Source organism: Cheilinus undulatus, linkage group 10, assembly GCF_018320785.1.
Source record: "Cheilinus undulatus linkage group 10, ASM1832078v1, whole genome shotgun sequence".
Classification (NCBI taxonomy): domain Eukaryota; kingdom Metazoa; phylum Chordata; class Actinopteri; order Labriformes; family Labridae; genus Cheilinus; species Cheilinus undulatus.
The window spans coordinates 21,105,328-21,128,541 of NC_054874.1; the positions used below are offsets into that span (position 1 = coordinate 21,105,328).

The following is a 23,214-nucleotide window of genomic DNA, read 5'->3' on the forward strand; positions in this document are numbered from 1 at the left end:
AACAGTATTGACCTGTGCGGTTTGCATTAAATGATGCCCGGGGAGGCCACACAATTAACTGAAGGACCTACAGAACGCTGTAGATTGTCGCCTAAAATAGTGCAACAAAGCTTCTTTAGATGACAGACAACCTAATAGGTATACAACTGGGCATCCTTTGGTGCCATTGATTTTTATCTTTAGCTTTCTTTTATTGATCTAGACCTTCTTATTATGCTGAAATACCATTTAATTAAGCTGACAGGAGGGAGCTTCCTCCATTGCTCTCTGAAAGTGCTGCTGTGTTCTTCCATGAGAGGAGGGGAGATCTGTGAAATCTAATAGTGTCTGTTTAATGGGTCTGTTAGAGATGCCAGACTCATCCTGGAGCCTGACGGAGACACAAATGACCTCTGTCTGAATATATTTGTGACTTAATGTACTTAATAATATTCCCTAGATCTTACAGTTTTGGAATAATAACTTATAAGGCAGATCTGATTAGAAATCGCCTCCAAGAGAGGCACGTGGGAACCGTTCTGCAACTGACTTCCATATAAGGAAGGCTAGACTGGTTCAGTATAAGAGAGAGAGGTTCATTGCAGAGATTTATTGCTCAACAGAGCACCTAATCTGGATCCTGATCAACTCATAGGGGTCCAAGCCCTTCTCCTGCTGAATGAAACCCTGACTTTGGAACTTGTATGATTCCTACAGTTGTTCTTCTACGTGTCCGTATCCTATCTAAATCTTTCTGACATCTCTGCATGAGCCATGAACTGGGCCATCTCTCTGGATGTCTTTTAGCACTGCTCCTCAACCAAAGAAGCAGACCTCTCATGTCATAGGACAGCCTGCATCCAGTTAAGGATTAATTGTTCAGTTATAAAGAAACTTTAACCAAGGTGAAAGGAATTTTACCATCTGATGAAAGTTGAAGGTAAATGTCCCACAGGATATATAAACAATGCCCCGTTCAAATGCAAGCAATCAGACCAGTGTCACTTTTTGTTGACATGAAATGAAATCATAGTTAAATGAATTCAGTTGATATTAATTTAGCATCATAATTTTTAAGGGTGACCCGGAATAGTCTGCGATTTGATGATTTGATTCAGAGGAGTCTTATTCTACTATGAACCTTATAGTCGAATGTTGTTATGTAACCAAGGTTGTACCATTCTGACTACATGGGGGTGCCCACAGCTGCTAAGCCTGAGTTTCTGTTAGCCGGCATTTGCCGGTCATTGGCCCGTAAAAAGGGCGGAAGTCCGGCAGATAAAAATATAACCGGTCAAAATGTCCAGCAGAAAACATGCAAATGACCAGATAAGTAAATACTGAATACTTGCATATTATATTTTGTGTAACCTAGAAGATATGTTGCCAGAATACGTTAATATAAACTAAAAATTGCCTAATCTTACTACATCTACTGTCCTGCGGTGCTGGGGTTGTTTATCTCCTCAGATGGCAGGCACATGGCTAATTATGTATGCACGATGACATCAAAGCAAATTTATCTCTCTGCGTGTGCTCAGTATTGCTAGGGACTATGCAGGGAAAGTTTGACCACAGCTTTCTCGTAAAGCAGAATTTTAATCTAAGTGAGGTTTTCCTGGTTAACCAAAGGCTTAATATCATCAGGGTATGGAGGGATTTTGTGTCATCGCTGCAAGTAATGAAGAGGCTGAAATGAAGGGAACTGTACAGCTGAGCGTCGTAAACACCGATGCAGCAGCAGAGAGAGTGAGGCCTACACCGGGCAGAGTTGTAGTGGACTTCAATAAACTACCTATGACCAATCCTCATATAAAGTTGGATTGTAGTCAACACAGAATCACATCGTGCAGAGCGGCATGGACCGCTTGGAGCTGATAACGAAAGCTCTGTCTCTCTTCAACATAGCTGGTTGTTAATGCTCGGGATGTCCTGGCTAATTAGCAGAAGTAGCCATTAATGAGAGGAGGACTGGACCAGACTATCTGCTGTGGAGCTTTTGTCTTTTTGTCACTAGTCCAAATAAACCAGGATGGTTGGATTTCCAGCTTTAGCAGAGGTTGCAGTTATATCATCATGAGGACTGACATTAGCAACTGATGGTAAGACTCATTTTTCATTTGAAATATGGAGTTCTAACGAAGTGTCCAGTTAACACAGCACTGGGGAGTTATGTTTGGATGCTGGTGGAGGATGTTATTTGGTTGTTGTAAGCTGCAAAGTTATGATAGCGGCCAAAGTGCTAACAGGCTAACGGTCCTAATGTGAAGCTAACTGTTGTTGTTTATGAGATTAACATGGGAGTATACTGTGTAACTGAATGCGTGTGTAAGGAAAAGCGCGCAGCTTTCATTTTGATACTTAAAACCACTTACACAAAGAACAATAAGAGAGAGATTTATGCGCTTTGCTGCTGTTAATGCAGCAAAATAATGTTAAAGCAAATGTCCGATAGTTGTTATAAATGGCCGGAATTCTTGAGGACTGCTGGTAATTTTGACTGGGGACAAAAAAGTCTAGTGGAAACGCTGTTCGACTATAAGTCGACTAAAGGAAAAATCTGACAAATCAGATTTGACTATGAAAATCCTTAGCCGAAGACACCTCTAATAATTTTATAATAATCAGGGCTTAAATCAGTTGGGATATCAACCCTTGCACATACTTGTCTGCATAGGCATGGTGAATTAGAGTGTTTGTTATCTAGAGATCAGCTGTTTGTGGCTCGTTTAAGGGTAGAGGCTTTGCGCAACTTTGCATTACGTCACATTCTTACGCTAGTGTTCCTACCCTAATATGCCGTGCTTTGGCCCACCTCGTCTTTCCCTGGCGGGGTCAGAGAAGTGGACCACGTCCAAGTGTGGAATAGTGCCCTCACACTGGTCAAACATACTGGACTTTAGGCTCAAACATGCCCTGGCATGGTACAGATTGCCTAGTATGAGTGCACCCTAAATCACTTGGTTTTTCAACACCACAAGTGAATGCTTCACTGTAGCAGCATTGGTTATTAGCTTGGCTACTGTTTACTTTCATTTTCCAAGACTGGAAACCAGCAAAGCCATGCCCAGTATTCTGCAAAATAATGACCAACTGGCAAGCATACTGCATACTACTGCTTAATGTAGAGCACTAGTAGTGTGTAGTGGGCAGTATGTCCAAGCTGTCACTGTGTGAGAGGTCAGGCACAGCTTGGACTGGTTACCAGTCAATCAGAGGGCTGACATATGGAGACAAATAGGCAGACACTCTTACTGACAGGCAATGTAGAGTCACAACTTAAACCAGTAAATCTGTTTATGGTCTGTAAGAGCAAGTCAGAGTACCGAGAGAGAACTTACAAACTCCACATAGAAAGGCCCTATGCGAATGGGATTTGAACCAGGAACCTTCCTTCTGTGAGGCAAAGATGCCACTGTGCAGCCCAGAACAAAGGGAAAGAGACAAGATGCACTGCTTTGTCCACAGAGGATAACCGAAATGACACAAGCTGAGAATTCTCAGAGCAGCTTTAACTCATTGAGTTCCAGCCCTTTTATAAAATGGAAAGTGGCTTGTGCCAGCGTTTTTGGCCATTTTGAGTCATCTTTCAAGACCCACAGAACATTTTGTACTATGACTCTGAACACACCGAATAGCTCAAATGAAAGAAGAAACTCTGTATTTTATCAAGCAAAAACTGTTTGTTTGAAGCTTGTTCCATTCTTGATTTATCTTAAGTTGAATAGAGGCTAGTTTCACCAAAAATACCACTTTTTTCTAGAAAGCTGAGAAAAATGCATTTTTGTTAGAGTCTGTCAAGCAAAACAGTGATTTGAATGTTATAATTTTGCCTTCAATGGCATAAAAGACATCTGAAAATTGTATTACAAGTGTTATTTTATTGTAAAATAAATACAAAATACAGCACAATACAACTGGACGGCCGCAACAGAACCCCTGATACCCCCACGTCCTCTCCTGCTCCTGCTCCTCTTCTGTGTGTCCCCTGGCACTGCCTGTAAATTATAGAAGCAATATAATATAAAATACGTTATATAGATTATATATATAATCTATAATATAGAAAATTTTTTGTTCTTACCTCTTTTTCTGCCAACAGACGGTGTTGCAGAACTGCATGGGGCTTGCTCTTCTCTCAAGTCTGCTTCTGAAATCACAGAGCAGGAGCGCATGAGTGATGGTTTCATTCGATAAATTTGGCTGAATAAGCAGTGGGTTCCTAATGTTAACTTACCTCCATCACTCTGGGACGGAGAACAAGATCCGCTCCGCTCACTCAGCAGCCATTCCTCAGAGTCTGGGTCAGAAAAGTCCGTCTCTGAAGTGTCGTCGCTGTATACATCCAGCTGGATAGCAGGTGCCTTTTCTCTCAGATGCACGGGGGAGACCTCGCGGCATTCTTTAGCCTCTTGGCTGGCCAAGGCAGATGAATGAACGCGCTGATGGCTGGATTCGCTGTCAGTTTCAGTGAGTAACCGATTTCTCACGCAAAAGTTTAGAGTTTCTTTCAGCGTCCGCTGGCAAAACTGGCCACTTGACTCCCTCAGGTTTTGGGGGGCATTTTGTGCCGATACTGAATATTTTAGAACTTTTAGCTTAGATAACCTCCATCCCGGCTTCTCCGCTTCGTGCTCTGATCTCAGTGGCTTTGATCTGCCGTCTCTTCCGTGTTCTGACTACGCATCCCAGAAGCCCCAAAATTAGGGCCCCCTCATGCCAGCCACCGAAAAAACACTTTGACATATATATACGTCAATGGCACTCAATGAGTTAATACAAAACTGTTTTATGAATACTAGAAATACTATTAAAGTGAATACATACCCTAACAGTGGTACGGCTATCAAACGTAAAGGACTTAATCTGCCCATTCTCCAGGAACACCTTCAACACATTTGGTATGAGTAGCAAGGAGTCGTCCTTGAGCATTGTCTGAAAGAGACAGAGAGAGAAAACAGTTTTGTTTAAGTGACAGAAAAAAGAGCCAAAGAGGTTATCAGGAGTTATTTGCACAACACAAACACAATCAGCAGTGAAAGCAGGTCTCTGCTTTTCTAATTAGACAGGAAAGTAGTGAAAAAGTTGGAGGTCTTTTTGAAGGAGCGTTTAGACAGAAAGATGATTCATGTTATACAATAAAGAGATGCTTGAACTTAACTCTGGACAATCTGAGAATGCCCTCTTCATGTTTTGTACCTGATCAAAGCAGGCCATGTTCAATTTATTCACTCTCCATTCAGTATACCATGTTAAAGAAATATGATGGGACTCAATGTTTTGTGAGTACAGGCATAAGAGGAGTGGCCTAATTCAAGGTCTCTGCTATTAGTCAAAGCACTTGTCAAAGGAAAAGTTTTGACATGCACAGCTCAGAATCTGATGTGACAGCCCCCCCACCCCCAAATTTCTGACTCTCCCCTCACCTTCCCATCCTGTTTCCTTGTTTTATATTACCAAGGGCTTTTTTAGAAAATGACTCTGTTCTCATTATGCCATTTCAAAGAACACTGTTGTGATTAGAGTGGAAAAGATACCGTAATATAATAAGATGGACCTGCGGGGCTTAATGTGACATGTGTCAAGGATGTAGAGGGGAATAAGGCTCACAGGCCAAATCAAATCATCCATAATTTAGGGACAAAACTCAATCAATCCTTGTCTTTTTCCTCCATTTCCTCTGTCTTTTGTTGGATGATGAGATTTGTAGGAACACAAGGCAGACATATCTTGTGACACTAAAAGGATGTGGATTCATAGCAACAATTTGTCTCAGAAAATGCATTTAGTTGTAATGGAGAGCTGTGTCCACAGCAGATGCCCGGCAGTCTGCTTCTGGAGAACTTAAGTATTCAGAAAGCTAAACAAGCTGTTCGTCTGTGCAGATTGGAAGCCACTAAAGCCTGAGTTATGAGTTCGCAGATTTTTCTCCATACTGCTGGATTAACGTGAGGGGGAAGGAGAAAAAAGAAAACTCAGAAAGTCTGTAACTGTCTATTGCAAGTCACTGCTTTTGCTCTTTTTTAGTGATCCTGAGCTGGAGCAGAATCTTAAAATGCAAAGACGTGAATGCAGAGGTCATACCAGTTTTTTTCTCTCCTTCCTCCTCTCATATTCTTATACATATCAGACTAGGTGTCTAAATCAGTGACTGTATATTCGTATGGACAACACATCTCTGTCTTTTCCACTGTACAAAAGTAAGGCCAAAATACCATTGTAATGGGCACTAAAATATTGTTATGGGGATGCCATTTGGAGCCAAAACATAAGCATGTTAGAGCTGTGGAGTTTACACTACACCCACTTCTTCTAACAGAAGCTTCTGTTCATCTTTCTGTAAAAAAAAACATTTTTTCAGGTTGGTATAGTCACAGCAGAACAGAGTCTTATGTTGGCTTTAAGCAGACACTTGTTTTCATGGAAATTCAAATGAATGCATTGTTAGTTTTTGATACATTTTTTTCTTGCCTTCCCCCCTTTTCTCAGCTAATCTGGTTGAGAATGTTGTAAAGAGCCTTGTTTGTCAATAGCGCTATTAGTCATGACGTTACATCAACCATTTACATCAACTAACTAATGAAACAGAAATACTCTGGAAAATTAACATTTACAAATCAATCAGAATGATAACAAGCTAACTACCTATCACAACAGACTCAGGGTCTAACAAGATTTTTTTTATTTTAACTTTATAGCTTCATCCATGTCCTGTATGTTAATATGAAGGCTTTGTGAACTATACTTTGAATACATTGGCTTCACTCCCAGGTGGCTGTTACTCTGTCCATATAAATATAAACCTTTTGCATGTGAGGTCTGTTTCAGACTAGACAGCAAAAAGGACATGATACTTAGTGGAAACCATGTAAATACTCTTTCTGATAAATTCCTTGTTGTGATTGATGTAGTGCACATTTTGTACGAGGAAAGTTTACACAGCTTTAATGTCAATATGAGATACATGAAAAAGAGATGTAATGGTGCTAAAATTTCATGTTGATTATCATAGCCTAGAATATATTATGGTTATCAGTATTACCACAGTGTTATAATTTGCTGAAAAATGTTTGAAAAATTGTGATACATCACACACTGAAAACTTTTGACCAAATTTTCTATTGGAAACACAACAAAAATCAGATTAAGAGTACAGACAATGATAAACTTTTTGCTTATAACAACATTTAAATGTTTACATATTTAAAGTAAGCATTTAAACATTATCAATGTGTGTATTAACTAAGTACTTAATATGGTTAATGTTAATATGGTTTGAGAAAGTTGGTCAAATTACTTTCATACTATTTTAAAACCACATGCTTTTAACCACACAATATTATTTTTCTTTGAAGAGATGAAAAAAAGATCATATTTACAAGTCATATTTAAAACAGTTTCTTATGGATCTGAGTCCTCATGAATACTACTAGAGGTACTTTTCTATTGTTGTTGGAAAGACAAATGCCAATAAATGTTAAATAGAAGTGGTGTAAGCTGAGAAGAGCTTGAGTTAAAAAGTCTTAAAGGTCACGACTTTATCTGTTATATCTATTAAATATTGATGAAAGAATAACCAAATTTCTCTTCACAGCTGTATATATTCAAAGCTGTCATTGAAACCTGAGTTATGTTTTCCTGAACACACATGTCATTATTTACATTTACCTTTTTTTGCTGTCTTTCAGCTCTTTAAGTTGGCTAATTAACATCCATTCTGCTGATGTCATCGTGGATTTCAACATTGGATTAATATTTTTAATTGACAGGATTTGATACAAAGTTTGGGAGTGCTCTTCATGGTGATCTGAGCAGATGAGGAGCAGCAAAAGCAAGTGAGTGCCTATACTACCACAGGCTTTTATTGCAAGCCAACAGAGACAGAGATCTCTCCTGTTCCTATAAGTTTTCCTTGAAGTCCTTGGTCAACCTGTATGCTTTTTTTCCCCATTAATCTCAGTAAACAAACATAAAGATGCATCCCAAAGAAACAGAATATCATAAAAAAGTTTGCTTTTTCCTGTTATTTAATAAAAGAAGTAAAACTTCCATATATTCTAGATTCATCATTACAAAGTGAAATATTTCAAAACTTTTTTGTTTTAATCTTGATCATTGTGGCTTTCAGCTAACAAGAAATTTAAAAAATCCACTATCTCAAAATATTAGAATTTCATAAAGTAACAGTCCAAAAAGGATTTTTAATACCAAATTGCTGACCTTCTAAAAAATTATGCTCATTTATGCACTCCATATTTAGTTGGTTTACACAAATTACTGCATATATGCACAAGGCATGCAGCCAATCAGTCTGTGGCACTGCTGGGGTGTTATGAAGCCCAGGTTGCTCTGATAGCAGCCTTCAGCTCGACTGTATTGTTGAGTCTGGTGTCTCTCATCTTCCTCTTGACATTTCTCCAGAGATTCTCTATGGAGTTCAGGTCAGACCAGTTGGATGGCCAATCAAGCACAGTAATACCACGGTCAACAAACCAGTTTCTGGTAGTTTTGGTTTCACTGCTGACAGTGACCAATAGTCGACTATGGCTCTGGATCACTAGAGACTGAGATTTTTTCATGTCTTGGATTGTGGTTGAAAGGCTGAAACACTTGATCATCACTAATCATAGAGCATTCCTTTGATTTTTGCATTATTAGTGTCTCAAGTTTTGCCCCCTAAGCTCTCAGGTACACTCTTTCAAGAGAGACACATGAAAGAGCTTAGTCCAGACAGGAAGTAGAATCAATGAAGCCCATGGCTTTTTTCTCTGGTTGTATATCTCAGTTTAATTGAAGTCTTAATTTAGTTTGATAAAGGGCTTCTCTGTGGCTTCACATGATATTGACCACTGGTGCTGATGGGCTAAAATCAGCTATAATGAAAAGCTGGCTCAAGCTGTCTGCCTAACATTTCAAAGGTTATTACAGACACAATCGTCAACTTGATGAGCAATCTCCTCTTGACCACGTTCTTCCATTAAGTTCAGGTAAAAAGAAAAAAGAATGGTGAAATACCTATCTTCCAGCTTCTAATTCTTATTGATTGCTTTATTCTGTCTCATGCTACCTCCTAATTTACAGTGTAACCCCACCCTGGGGGTCTTTCTTTGACCATTACGCTTTTTTTTTTTTTTCAATTAAAAATATCTGCAGATGGGTACCGGTCAGACAAGAGAATTTAAATTACTACACAGTCTTTTGTTTGATGCACTCTGTTAAAAGAATGCAGGATGAGCATTTTAGTAAAATATAGACTGTAATTTTAAAACACTTGAAAACATGTAAGTCTGAGTTAAATCTTCATAGGTTGAATTTTTAAAATTACAACCAAACTTGTAACGTGGTATGGGTCAAAAGTTACTTTTACATTCACTCACTTGACCTCAAACTACTCTGGGCATTCTTGTGAGTACCTCACAGATTCTTCACTGAACAGCATAAATGCAAGTTGGAAAAAAAACAAGATCAAGCTATCACCAAAGAGAAAGAGACAAAGACAAAGAGAGCATTGGCCAGCTGCAGAAACTGTCCTCTGACTCATCACTCATTAATGTATAAGGTAATGTACTCTTGTGACTTTGCAGCAGGGTTTCCTAACACCATGTTGCGTGGCCTTAGAAAAAATGTAGACATCCATGTTGTTGTTTTTTACACTGGACAGACTGATCTGCTACATAGCTCAATCCAAAGGAGTCACTTTGCTGTGTTTATGTGAGGTTTAGTAAATGGGATAAAATATGCTTCATTCTCTAGCCATGGTCATAACCAAGGCCCACTGAAATAGTGTTACACAGTTTTCTACTGTGTCTTTTGTCTGTGTAGGTTCTCAGTCATCCAGATCATGGTATCCAACGCTGATCAAGTGGCAACTGGACTAGTTTCAAATTAAAGACGTTTGCCTCTTCTCCAGAAGGCTTCTTCAGTCTTCTTTGCTCAGAACTGAAGAAGCCTTTTGGAGAAGAGGCGAAACGTCTTCAAGAAATTGGAACCAGTCCAGTTGCCACTTGATCAGCGTTGGATACTGTGTCTTTCCCATTTACCACCATTAATTATGATGGAAAGCTTAACCCAGGAAAAGGCAGGGCGGGCATCATCTGGGCAAAGTATGCAGATGGATTGCTCTTATCACTGGGTACTTTTGAGTAAGAGCTGTACAATGAAGTTAGTTAAAGCCACCAAATGAGTGACACATAATTAAGAGACATCCTTATGCATAATAGTTTATACAACATAATATTTTCACCCTAAATGTATCTGAATGGTACATATTGGAAACAACTATGTAAGCAGGTCTTGTGTTTCCATAAGGCATAATTGATCTCCCAAATACATCTTTGAAATAATAATTAAAAAAAAACAATAGGAAACTGTTAGAAGCCCTTGTAAAAATCTTGAGACATTTCCATACTGTTGTGACCCCTCTCAACAGGCATAAATTGATTGTGTTTAGTTTTTTTTATGCCATTCAGCGGGTTGGGACAGCACAGTAATTATTCATGGCTGTAATGTATAGCATCTTATTTGGACACCAACTAATGTTGACAATTTAAACTAAAATCTTTTATTTCTAAAGGAAATGTGCTTCTCTGAATAGCTTTAGTGCCTGTTTAATGGTGTTTTCTTGTTTCTACAGTTATAATTCAAATTGTTCAGGGAGCTCAGTTTATTCAAGGCCGAAGGCTCACATATAGACACTCACAGCAAAGAAGCTCAGACTGGAATAAGAGGATGGAGAGAGGATACTTGAAGACTTTAAGACGACTGCTGATCAAACAAAAGAGCATGACAGGGAAGGAGGGCAGCGGTGTACATCTGCATGCACATTTCAAAGAGAGATGAGGCGGGGTGAACTCACTGAGTCTGGGTCGCTGATGGACACTTGCTCAGAAAAGCGCACTTTCGGCGGGTTGGTTCGCAGGCGGGCCTTTTTGGCTGCACTTATGAAGGCAGACTTAGGTGACTGAGGAGACGGAGAGAGAGAGACAGGAACTCTTGAGTCAGCTTGAAAGAAAAGACGTAGATGAGAGAAAAGCCCCTGTGACTGCTGGTGCTAAAGAGACGTGCCTAATGCTGCTGCAATGCGACAGAGCTAACGTGAATCACCTGCTAAATGTTAAAATATTGTCTGATTGTTTCACTCTTTGTTAAAGATTGGGAAAAAGTCCATTTTGAGTCAACACTGAAGCCGCGCTCGTTCTCAACTTTGAAACTTTTAACAAAAAAAGTGTGCTTATACAAATCTTTTTCACTTTTCAGATCAGCTTCTAGTCTTTTAGAAAGGTCCAGTTCAGCTGGTCAGCTTTATAAGTGCTTCTCTTTCCTCTATATGGATGGATACGCATATAATCCCTTTTTCAAAAGGCCACGTGTAGGTGTTGATACACTTACATGGAGCTGTTCTGGAACCAGAAAAAGAAATTACTCCAAAGCATAGACCCGACCGTGGCCATGAATACTAATGTACTGTATGTCTGCACTGCACTGTTGGATCAGAATCCTGTTTGGTGTTTCTGTATGATTCAGAGCGACAGGAAAGTGTTAAGACAGATGAAGAGAGAGAGAGAGAAATCCTGAGGGAGAGAACATGAAAGAGAGTGAGTGTCCCATTATACTACCTGATGGGGCTGCAGCACAGTGAGAACTATAGTCTCTTTGCAGCGTCTATGGAGAGACAACAGAGAGTGGAGTGTGTTAGATAACGCTGTGGACAGCACAGTGTTTGGAGAGCTTCTGCGGGTTTATATCAGCCATTTCCTCGCTGTCCTTTAGCTGCAAAAAGGACTGACTCATCCACAGGTTCATGTCGATGTAATACATCACCAGCAATAAGAAACAGTTTGTTCCTTTTGATCTGCTATCTTTACCCGTGTCCTCTTTTATCTCCACATGCCCGTGCTGCTGGTACCCCCCTGGCCCTCTCACCATCCTCCACCCCCTCCCTCTCCCACCCTCCTGGGACAGTAAAGGATGTTACCTTACAAGGTCTATGACTCTCTCTCGGGGCGCGTCGCTCACCGTCTCTTCGTTAATGGCCAAGATCTGGTCTCCTGGGAGAAGCTTGCCAAAGGAGGGGCCGTCTAGAGATCGGTTGGGACACATAAGCAGAATGCAGATTCATGAATGTACAATGAAAGGGAAGGTTTGTCGTAGAATTAACTTATATTGGGGATACAGTATATTTGCTTTTCAGCCTTGTATTCACATACACAACCAACTGTGTCATCAGCTTAATATTTCACAAAATTTGCTGTGTTTTCACTGCAAAAATCTTAGCAGGTGGGTTTGTTTGATTTCAGGATAGAAATAGCTTTTTACACTTATTTTAATCCAGTTTCACCCAACATGTCCAATTAAACATCTTATTTCAGGCTATAATAAGATGCAATTGAGGCCTGATTGCTTAAAAAAAAATAGCCAATAATTGTCAACAAGAACAGTTTTGCTTGTTTGTTAAATTTAAATTTAACTGTTGAGATTGTTAATTTTCCATCATTTTCTGAATGTGTCCATCCCTTGTGAAAGTCCTGCTTCTGATCCATTTGGTATCAAGTATTAAACTAGTATCGTTTCATATTCAGGTAATGTTTTCTAAGTGTTGTGATACTTTACTTGGTATTGTTGTCAGAGTTAAAACTGTGCTATCATGACAACTCTATAGGCCATGTTGCAGCAGTGACACAAACCCGACATGCACCAAGCTCCTACATGCATAAAGGTGCAAGGGCCCCTTATTGGTGCTTGCAGCTTCAAGTCAGTATTTCTTGAAAGACACTCCAAAGCCCAAAACACACTAGCGCTGGACTGGCGCATAGCCGTCATTTGACACACTTGAATTGCCTTCCTTAACACACACCAACAGCAATGGGTCAACAGTCTAACTCTCCACTAGCCACTGCATGGCCAGGTGATTGATACCAGAGCTGAAGGCCAGCATTGGGATCATCCCCCCGCCTCATCTGGTGAGTGAAAAAAACAATAGTAGCAGTGTTGTTTCACCAGTAGCTGAGGTCTTTTGTCTATTCTATACCTTGAACAAAAAGAAGAATTTCTTTATCTGTTCCCTCAAACTACCTCAAACAGAGCTGCTCCTATTGCAGCTGGGATGGACAGCAGCTGTTTTCTTGGGGGAACACTGGAAATTTAAAATCCATGCATTATTTTTAATATTACTAAGTGAATTTGAATACAAAGCAGTTGGTAGACTTCAGTGAATAAGTAGTGCCAAAGTTAAATAGTCACTCTGTTTTACTTCTTATCCATGCCGTTTTATAGCTGTTGTGGGATTAGATGTACATATAGTTAACAACAAGCATCTTCACCGTTTAGTGGCTTTTCTCTTAGCCTCCCTAAAACTGGTTGTTGGTTACTCCATTGTGAAAAGGTGAAGGTAGAAAAGTCAGAAGGTATAGCTAGGTGTATTCATAAGACCAGAGCAGGTAACATCAAGTCACATCTAAAGCTGCTGACAAAGGGTTAATGTTTATTTGAAAAATTATCATTCACATCGGCACAAAACACACCTGACTGCATCAGTAGGAAGTTAAGTTTAATGTGCAGTTGGTGTGTTCATTTGCCAAAATGATGTCGGACTACGTTGTGTTCTCTGGATCCAGTGATGACGTGTATAGCCACATGTTGTCCTTAAACCGCTGTCTGTCACTGAGTATTTCTGTAATCACCCCCTCTGTCTCTACACAGTTCCTCACTGTCCGTTTATTCTACATCTTGTTAGTTTCTGAGGATGTGCACAGATGAATTGTGAAACAGACAGTGGGAGCATGGAAGCCATCACATGCTTCAGCATTATTATGAGCAGGTATATATCCCACCCTGGTGTAGTACATCTCCTCGGATTTTCTCTATGATTGCTTCTCTTTCTCACAAGCATACAAACACTAACCAGCAGAGACGGAGCGTACAATGACAGGCCTCTGACTGCCTGCAATGAAGCCAAAGCCTTGAGTTGGGTGGCGCTGGATGGTGACCTGTCGAGCTGAGGCAGGACTTAGGGTACCACTGTCCATACCATCCTGGCTCTCCTCTAACATTGCAGGGCTGCAGCACAAAAACGAGACATAAAAAATACCCAGATGCATTTCTTAAAACACAGGACTATTCAAACAAGCATCACAGTCCTCTGTAGCGTGGTGTACCTGTCACATGCGTTACTGTGTCCATCCTGGACCTTGGCCATCCCCTGAGAGGAGGGAGCAGCATGGGACAGGGTCGCACTGCGAAGACCACTTTCTGTTTCGCAATCATTCACCTGTACAAGAAGAGAAAGAAAGAATTACTCTCATTGTCCTCTAAAGTGGAAATACTCCTGTGCAGCAGTGGTGCTGCTTCTGCATGGAGCACGTGGTCTTTAGGATTGTTTGCCCTCTGGGAGTGAAGGGTTGATTGCTTGCCCCCCTCCCAGAAGTGCTAAGCGCACGTAGGGCTCTGTGGTAGGGCTGCCTGCACCCTTCTTGAGAACCACTCATCCAATCGGCTTCACATTCGACACTTCATTCCCATGAGTAATACAGTTCTGCCAAGTGTGATGCCGATCGGAAGAACGAGTTTTGAAATACAGTGCTTAACAAATTTATTAGACCACCACCCAAAGTAAGGTTTATGCCACAGCTGCCCTTAATTAACAGCATTGGTAATTACTAAAATCATTTTTTATGTTTCTGCAATGGTTAATACACCAATATGTGGAAGCTCTTTAACCCAAATGATATTTTTAATGCTAAAATATGATTATTATTATCCATGAATTTTTAAAAATTTACTGATTTACTAAAAAACTGAAAAAATAGTAAAGCACATTATTATTTCTTGATTAATATGTCAAATTATAGTTATTTACTTGCATTCCTGAACAGAAAAATTCATTTCAGTGGTTGAATGTTGTGCTTGATTAATTTCTGACTTCTCAGAGAAGCCCAGTGAGCTGGCTCAAATGTGGGTATAAAATGGTGAACTCAGTTTGAAATTCCTCATTCCTCTTCAAAATGATCAAACATGGGGAGCTCACTGAAAATGAAAGAGTCCACATTAAAGTACTTCATGATGTTGGATGGTCTCTGAGACAAATATGACAGGTGGTCTAATAAATTTGTTAAGCACTGTATATATTGACAGACATACTCACTACATACAAGCAGGAAATCCTTCCTATACTGTGTGGACAGCATCATTCATTAACCTAATGACCCAAAAGTTTTAATGGTCAAGCACCAAGAAAACTTCACATAATATAAAAAATCCAAAAGGTAACTTTCAGGCTTGGTTTAGATGCTCTGATACAGTCACCTGAAGGCAGATGACAACGCCGCTCCTGCTACTCTTAGCAGTTATGCTGTTCTACTGCTGGGTCAGAGCCCAGCAGAGATACTATGGAGCACCTGCAGATGCACATGATCCAGATGTGTTAGTCTGACTTTGAGCTATGTTATTTATGATTTCAGTCAAACTAACATGTTTACATGCATATTAAAACTCCAGTTTTAGTCAGACTAACACAAAATTTGGACTTTTACTAACTGCATGTATACACACTGAGTATTTGTGAGGTGTTTAAGGTCCCATCCTTAAACAAGCAGAGATAAAGGTGCTATAGGAAAAAAAGGAAAGTCATTATTACATTAAAAGTTTTGGTTATATAAACGACAGCAATATTCCCAGTTAAAAGAGCAGGTAGATTTTCATTTGCAAAGAAATGCTGAGAAAATGTTCAGCTTTCCTCTGAAGAATTCTCTACTTCAGTTGGACCGGGTACCATTAGTAGTTTTTTAATTTGTAACTTTTCTCTGAACCCCGAGTTTTGACAGATCTGGGGTAAACGGCTTTTATTTCTAACATGCACCTTGGGCATGGAATAATCTTCAAAAGGAGCTAAAATTAGACACACTGATATCTCTAACAAACTTAAGAGTATTAAAATAATATGGAATCAGAGATATTCTGTAGAGCCGGGCACATCTGTACTCTGTTGGTTGTTGACTATCAATGTTAAGATGTGTTGGGTGGCAATACGTGGAAAGTGATGTGAAAGATGATTATTTTATCCCTGTTAATTTTAGTTAAGGGTTAATGCCATTTTCAAAGAAAGAGATTACCTTATTTTAGAGATCATATTGAATACAAGACAAAATGTTCTAGAGTTTTTTTTGTTTCAGAATAAAGCGTTGACTAAGCGCACAGCATGAGGCAGACCGTCAAACTTTCAACAAGTTTCAGTGTAAATGCATACTTGTTTACTTCCCTCAATTTTGGGAAAATTAACAGATTGTTATTCAAGATAACGTCCTTGTGAATGTATCAGAAGTTAATAGAGTTAATTTTTGTTATGCAGGGCTTTTCTCTGACATATTGAGAAGTCAGCCAGCTAAGGGGATTTGAAAGCTTTATTAAATAAAGTGGGGCACAAGTAGTAAGATGGCTTTGGGGTCCTCCCTTAGGAAATTTTGAGCTTTCAGCACTTAATTCCCTGCAATATGGAGACTATTTGAGTAACAATTTGTGTCAAGAATTTAATTATGGAAAGGGAAACAGAGGTATTAAATAATTATTAAAAATATATATTCTACTACTTCATTCATGATGCTTACATTGTTGCAATATTTGATGTTTTCTGAGAAGAGAGGAGCTTGAATTATGAAATAAAATCAGGTACCTTCAGGTCTAGGCAGATTTACACATGTGCCATATTCCTTTCATTATCTTTCCTGATGGCTGATTTAACTGAACTCCAGGGGATGTTCAGTGCCTTGGAACTTTTTGTATCCACCCCCTGACTTAAACTTTTCAATGACATTTTCTCCATGTTGCGTGGGACGTTCTTTTGTCTTCAGGATGCAAGGGTAGCCAGGAATACTGATTAAAGGGGGTGAAAATGTATAATTATTTTTCAATTACATATTTTTGTGTAATTGACATTACTTTGTAGAAATCTGTTTTCACTTTGACATTTAAGAGTTTTTTAGTATTTACCATGACTCATTAATCAAATCAATAAAAAGATAAAACATCCAAGGGGGTGAGTACTGTACTTTTTATAGGCCCTATTTGTGGGACTTGCTGGTAAAATAAGTACTTAAAATGTAGTAAAAATATTTTAGTGGTTCTGTTGGTTCTTATTTAAAGGTTTTGCACAACATTGACCAAAAAGTATTACATTCTCTCTTAAATAAAGATGTTAGAATGACATTTAATGCTTTCCTGTAGAGAAATATGCACAGACCTTTACCATGCACATTTTGTAGACTTAGTAACACTGCAAAGAGTCTGAATCTGCCAGCCTTTCTCTAAGTGTTACCCAAGTGAGCTACTGCTGTGAGCCACACATGCGTTTTTACAGATGCCTGTGTGGGAGGCAGCAAAAGCAAGATTACTGAAAGAGTGTGTACGTTTCTGTGTGACACATGGGTTTCTGTGTTTGTTGCAGAGAAATGACTTAGAGAAAAAAAAAATGGGTGGAAATGGTTGTGTGACAGAGAGGGGGCCGGATATTTAAGCTCAGATTTGCGATCTAAGACTGTGATGATTGTTGGCTAAAGATGAGACGCTGATTGTGATGTTGATGGCGCAGATGGGGGAGATGAATGGAGAGCGGCGCTGTTCAGAATTATTATTAGGGGCTTCACTGTTGGGAGCGAACTCCTTTCTGAGGGCCACACTGACAGAAACAGACGGCTGAGTCCCATTTAGTCAATAGTTCAGATTCATATTCCTGTCACTTGTTGTTTCTGATAACAGTGGCTTATGGGGGGAGCATGGCTCATTTACAATTGCGCTCATGCATTACTGAGCTCTACCTTGGTATCAGATGAAGGCTGATGTGTTGCTGATAGGCCTTGAATTGAACCCGACCCATGACTAAAAATTCATTACGCTGCCTGTGCTTTGAATTCAAATTGCACTAATCATTTAAAAAGATTAGTTTTGAATCAGAATCTCTGCTGTCAATATTCTGCCGGCTCACAAAAGATCGTCAGTCTGTATCAGAGGTGCACAGCGGTGACAAATGATGCTGCAGCAGCTGGTTCTGCCTCTAAAAGGGATTACATGCGTTTGATTGAGAATGATTATTTTCTCCTTTGATTCTCCCGACGGATTCTGTCAGTATACTTCACTCCTCATTTATTCTCCTCCTATCGTTCTGTCCTTCTAATGTCTTCTCTTCTTACCATCGATCTCCCTCTGCAGATGCCTGAGAGACGCTCCTTCTGTTAGGTCTTTAAGGAGCTGCCGTCGTCTGGCCGTTCATCAGGTGTGTGTCAGTTTGCGACCTCTCTCCAGTGAGGAGCTGAGATTTGTGACCTCAGATGGGAGACAATATAAATATCCTGGTTGTGAATAGCCTGCTCTTACACCTTGACCATTATTAACAGAGCTTTTGTTGCACTCTTGATAGTCCTTGGGGTTTTTTGTAGACGTCAGGATGAAATAAGAAGCTGATTGTATGGTGCCAACATCAACTAGTCACTTTAAAAGCAAACATAGCAGATATTTAATCAGAAACAGAGTGTATCCTCCTTTGTTTTCGTCCCAGGGCTTTGCGGATATACCACACAGAGTTTAAAGCTTTGAATCTTTGACTTGATTTAGAGATGAACTTTGGCAATAAAAATAAGAGGTGGCAAAGAACAGAACAGCCAGCGGGGAGACACTGCGGCTCACACACCTGCAAAGATAAACAGCCATTCAGCAGAGGGGCCGACCTTTTACTGAGAGAGGACACCGAGGAATTCTGTCAAGAAACAATCCCCCAAGGGCACTGGATGACCCGCTCGTTGCTATGACTACAGCTCGCAGTGGCTTGTTTAGGCTCGGGTGGACGGAGGGATGGTGGGTGGATGAGAATAGCGATGTGGCAGTAACAGCTAGCCAGCCGCTCTCCAATCACCCCTGCAGACACTGTCGCCAGATGCCAGCATCTCCTCAGGCTGCAGAGGTCAGGCCATCACATACCTGCTCAGCTGCAGAGTCAGTTTTCTGAGGATGAGCTAGCCTCAGGGTCCAGGAAAGATGACCTTTTACTTATCATCCACTGAGGGAAGCTTTCTGACAGGTTTATCATTAGCTTTGAGGGACAGCAGTTTATACAGCAGCATGCTGAATAGTTTCAGTTCCAGTGAGTGTTAGGGTTAGTGAAGCTCTTTAAATCTTTCTAAGTAGTTTAGCTGTAGTTTTATTGTAGACAAATTCAGTTTAAAATACACTGGGAAAATTGGAGATTCCAAATTTTAATTCTTCAGTATTATATATATATATATATATATATATATATATATATATATATATAAATTTTGGAACAGTGACGCCAATTCCTTTATTTTTGCTGTAGACTGAAAACATTTGGATTTACATCAAAAGATGAAAATGAGACAAGAGATCAACATTTCAGCTTTTATTTACAGGTTTTGCATCCATATCTAATACACAACTTGGAAGATAGCTTTATTTGTAACGGAACACAAAATCTTTAGGTCAGCATAGGTATTGGAACAGATTAAAACAAATTAAAGGAAATAGCAGGTACCTTTAAACTGCATGCTCTACAGGGTTAAAGTCTGGAGATTTACTTGTTCAGTCTAAAACCTTCCACTGCTTGCCCCTGATGAACTCCTTTGTTGCTGTGGGTCATTGTCTTGCTGTGTGATGAAGGATCCCCTAATCAGTTTGGTTACATCTTTCTTTAAATGAACAGAAAAATGTTTATGTAGACTTCTGAGTTCATTTTTTCTGTTGCCATCATGTGTTACATCATCGATGAAGATTAATGAGCTGGCCCAGAAGAAGCCATGCAGGCCTAAGCCATGACATCATCTCCACTGTGTTTCACAGATGAACCTGTGTGCTTGGAATCATGAGCAGATTCTTTGTTTCTCCAGACTTTAGCCTTTCCTTCACTTTGGTAAAGGTTGGGTAAACTTTGTCCCATTGGTCCTCAAAACTATCCCTTAATATTTGAGGCTCATTTCAAACTCTTCTGGACAGTAGATGGTGATACCTTCACCTGATGTCACTGACAGCTGCTATTTTCCTTGGTCTACCCATTCAGCATCCATTACTTCGTACACCAGTGGTTTCTTTCTTCTTTAGGATATTCCAAATGGTTGTACTGGCTATGGCCAATGTTTGTGCAATGGCTCTGATTGACTTTCCATCTCTTTCAGCAGTCAGTGTAAAAGGACAACAAAACACACCTGTCAGTCACATGTTCCAATACTTCTGCTCAAATGAAAAATGGGTGGGTTCAAATAGAAGGTTTTATCTTCTTAGTTGTATATCAGATCCAGAAGTAAAGACCCGGAAATAAAAGCTAAGAGGAAGAGTGATTGCAGGCCTGCAGATGTCAGTGCCACTACTGTTAAGCCAGAGTCATACCACATGTTCCCTGCATCTGTTTGGCTCGTCATTTATGCAGGGCATGCTTTGATTTTAACTGACTTTGAATCAAGCCATCATAGACTGATGACTTTGGGTTTCATCAGCCATTGTTAAGTCATTTTATTCCCAACAAATCAGACAGAAAATGGCAGAAATGATTATCAACTTGAATATCTTCTTCCTCAAGATCTTATGTGTGATTTATGTTCCTTTATTGTTATTTTTGTCTTATGACATTTTTGTTTTATTGGTGAAAAGAGTTTTGCAAAAAGAAAAAAAAAGAGTCATGTTCAACTGGGAATTCAGTCATAGATAAAACCATTTTTTTATTGTAATAAAAAGGAGTTCAGATGCATTCTGTACACAGACTTTCTAAAGAGAAGACTGAAATTGTGTTTGTGGGATTGTAATGCATTTTAGATAAGATAGCAGATATTGACAGCTGCTACAGCCACTGTGAAAAAGCAACGATTGTACAAACATTTTCTAATGAATAATTGAGTTTTAATGTCCTAGTTTTATTGATATTGTGCTGTGTGGAAGTTTCCTTTATCTTTGGTTAATGAGTATGAAGGTACTTTGTTTTGTTGTTCATCTTATGCAGACCCTATCGGCCACAGAAAATGTTTTCCTCACTCTTTTTTTTCTTGGATTGTGTTTTCTGTTGTTGAGGGTTCATTTTACACCACCTTTATTTATGCATTTTTTTTCACAACACAGGACAAATAGATACTGTTAAGTGTTTATGTTGACCTTGGTGAATAAAGTTTTATTAGCTTGATTAAATGCCATTTAACGGATTACTATTGGAAATTATGAAAAACCACCTGCTAATGTATTATATGGTCTTTAACCATTCTACAAGTGTTCTCATGGAGGACAAGAAGCTTTACAATGCTGATTTATGCATTTAGGCTAAATGAATGCAACATTATTTCTGCTCATGCAACATTATTCAGACATAATTAGTTTAGCATATTCCCATACGCAGGGGCTGCGGCTTAGCCTTTTGGAAGCTGCCTCTCAAATGTAGATTCTTAATTATGGTTTAATAGGAATTAAAGAGTCCATCCCAGTGACAATTAGCATTGCACTTCCACTTGGCACTCTAAATTATCTGCCTGCTTACCCTGTTGATGCTTGAGGAATTTTCACTTATTTTACTGTTGCACTAATTGTTGATCTCTGTGATTAATTACGCTGGGTAAATGGCTAAATTATAAATTATAATTTGAATCAGAGATGGAATCAACTGCAGAAACTTGGGAGTTGTGCAGCACTAATTGGAAATTTGAGGAGAGGCCTAAGTGGCTGGATGTTATTGGATCACTGCCTTAAGAAGCTAAACAATAGGGGGGTTTACCATCTCAGTGATTATTTATGACTGACGGACAGAGCTCATATCGCCGGCTGACTGAATTATTCACGACCACAAGAATGCATCAGCATCAGCAGTGGCATTTAGTAAATTAAATCTAATATTAGTTTTGTAGAGAGCTGGATTTGTGTATTGCTCTGTTGTGCAGTTTTTGGTGTTATTAGAAAACTGCTTGGAGTTTACTTTTTATTACTTTTGATTATGTAAGCTTAAGATTGCATTGACAGCAGAAATGGTAGAAAGCCTCACAGGCTGGTAGAAAGTGCTCAAAAAGTCGACAAAGTTGAATCCAGGTCAGCTGCATGAACCAGAGCCTCCTTAAAGATGGCTATCTCAGTTTTTTATTAAGCCAATTTGAAACTGCAATATTTCAGGTTCCTTTCATGAATTATACCCAAATGTGCTTTGTATGGCAAAGGCTTGCAAAACATACTGAAAGCATGCTTGTATGTATGCTTGTATGTCTGAGCATGTTAAAAGCTAGCAAGAACTTCGAGGCAATCCTGTGCCTTAATCAGGGATCTTAGCGCTGCAACACATTCTTTTATTCAATGAGAGAAAATGTGACAATTACTGCCCACTCCCACAACAGGTGTGTAATCCTACCTACGTCCTCACAGATTCTGACAATCCATATTAAATATTAAGAATAACAAGCAGTGCATTTAATTAAAGGCGATATCGATATGTTCACATAAGCACCATCCTGATCAAGTTTCCCCTCTGAATGAAGGAAATCCCTTAGTAAACAGTAAGCTGAATCATTGTCATGTGTAATGGTGCCACAAAATGATAAAAAATTAGCTCGTAACAAATATTACACATTCAGCTCAGGTGTGATGTCCTTCCGAACTCTGACATCCGACTTCTGAGGTAAATGGAACACGGCAAAAGTCCCTGAAAGATGATTTGGTGAAAATCTGTACACATTTGCGATTTTTTTTATTTTATGCAGTTTCGAACTTGTACACCCAAGCAGTCTTCTGAGAGATATCAAGGACAATTGGAGCAACGGTGAGGTGTACAAATCAGCACAGACACACATACAGTCACAGCCACGACCTGGGGTTTGTGTTGAAATAAGGTGCTGTTGAAATAAATGTTATGGATTATAGTTTAAAGGTGATCATATTTGAGTGTAACCTTTAATTTAATAACAAATATATTACTATATGGATACTTGAAACTCATGCTCCATCCCTAGTAAGTAACAGGTCCCTTTTTTGGGCTGGGGGTGGACAGACATTGTGACATCAGATGCAAAGGTCAGTAAATGACGCCATTTCCCATCATTGTTTTACACACACACAAAAAATGGTCTAGGGCGGCACGGTGGCGCAGTGGTTAGCGCTGTTGCCTCACAGCAAGAAGGTTGCTGGTTTGCTTCCCGAACAGGGCCTTTCTGTGTGGAGTTGCATGTTCTCCTCGTGCACGTGTGGGTTCTCTCCGGTTACTCCGGCTTCCTCCCACCACCA

The 23,214-nt window shown here is 39.5% G+C and overlaps 1 protein-coding gene across 1 annotated transcript in view; it reads right to left on the minus strand.

The window, feature by feature from the left end:
- Window positions 1–23,214, minus strand: part of frmpd3 (FERM and PDZ domain containing 3) — an 88,042-nt gene that overhangs the window by 18,351 nt on the left and 46,477 nt on the right. Inside the window, exons 2-7 of the mRNA XM_041797769.1 lie at window positions 14,133–14,245; window positions 13,880–14,034; window positions 11,954–12,056; window positions 11,595–11,640; window positions 10,835–10,939; window positions 4,807–4,914 (exon numbers count right to left, since the gene is read on the minus strand). Coding sequence (XP_041653703.1) covers window positions 4,807–4,914; window positions 10,835–10,939; window positions 11,595–11,640; window positions 11,954–12,056; window positions 13,880–14,034; window positions 14,133–14,173 — 558 coding nt within the window. The 5' untranslated portion in view covers window positions 14,174–14,245. The remainder of the gene's footprint in view (window positions 1–4,806; window positions 4,915–10,834; window positions 10,940–11,594; window positions 11,641–11,953; window positions 12,057–13,879; window positions 14,035–14,132; window positions 14,246–23,214) is intronic.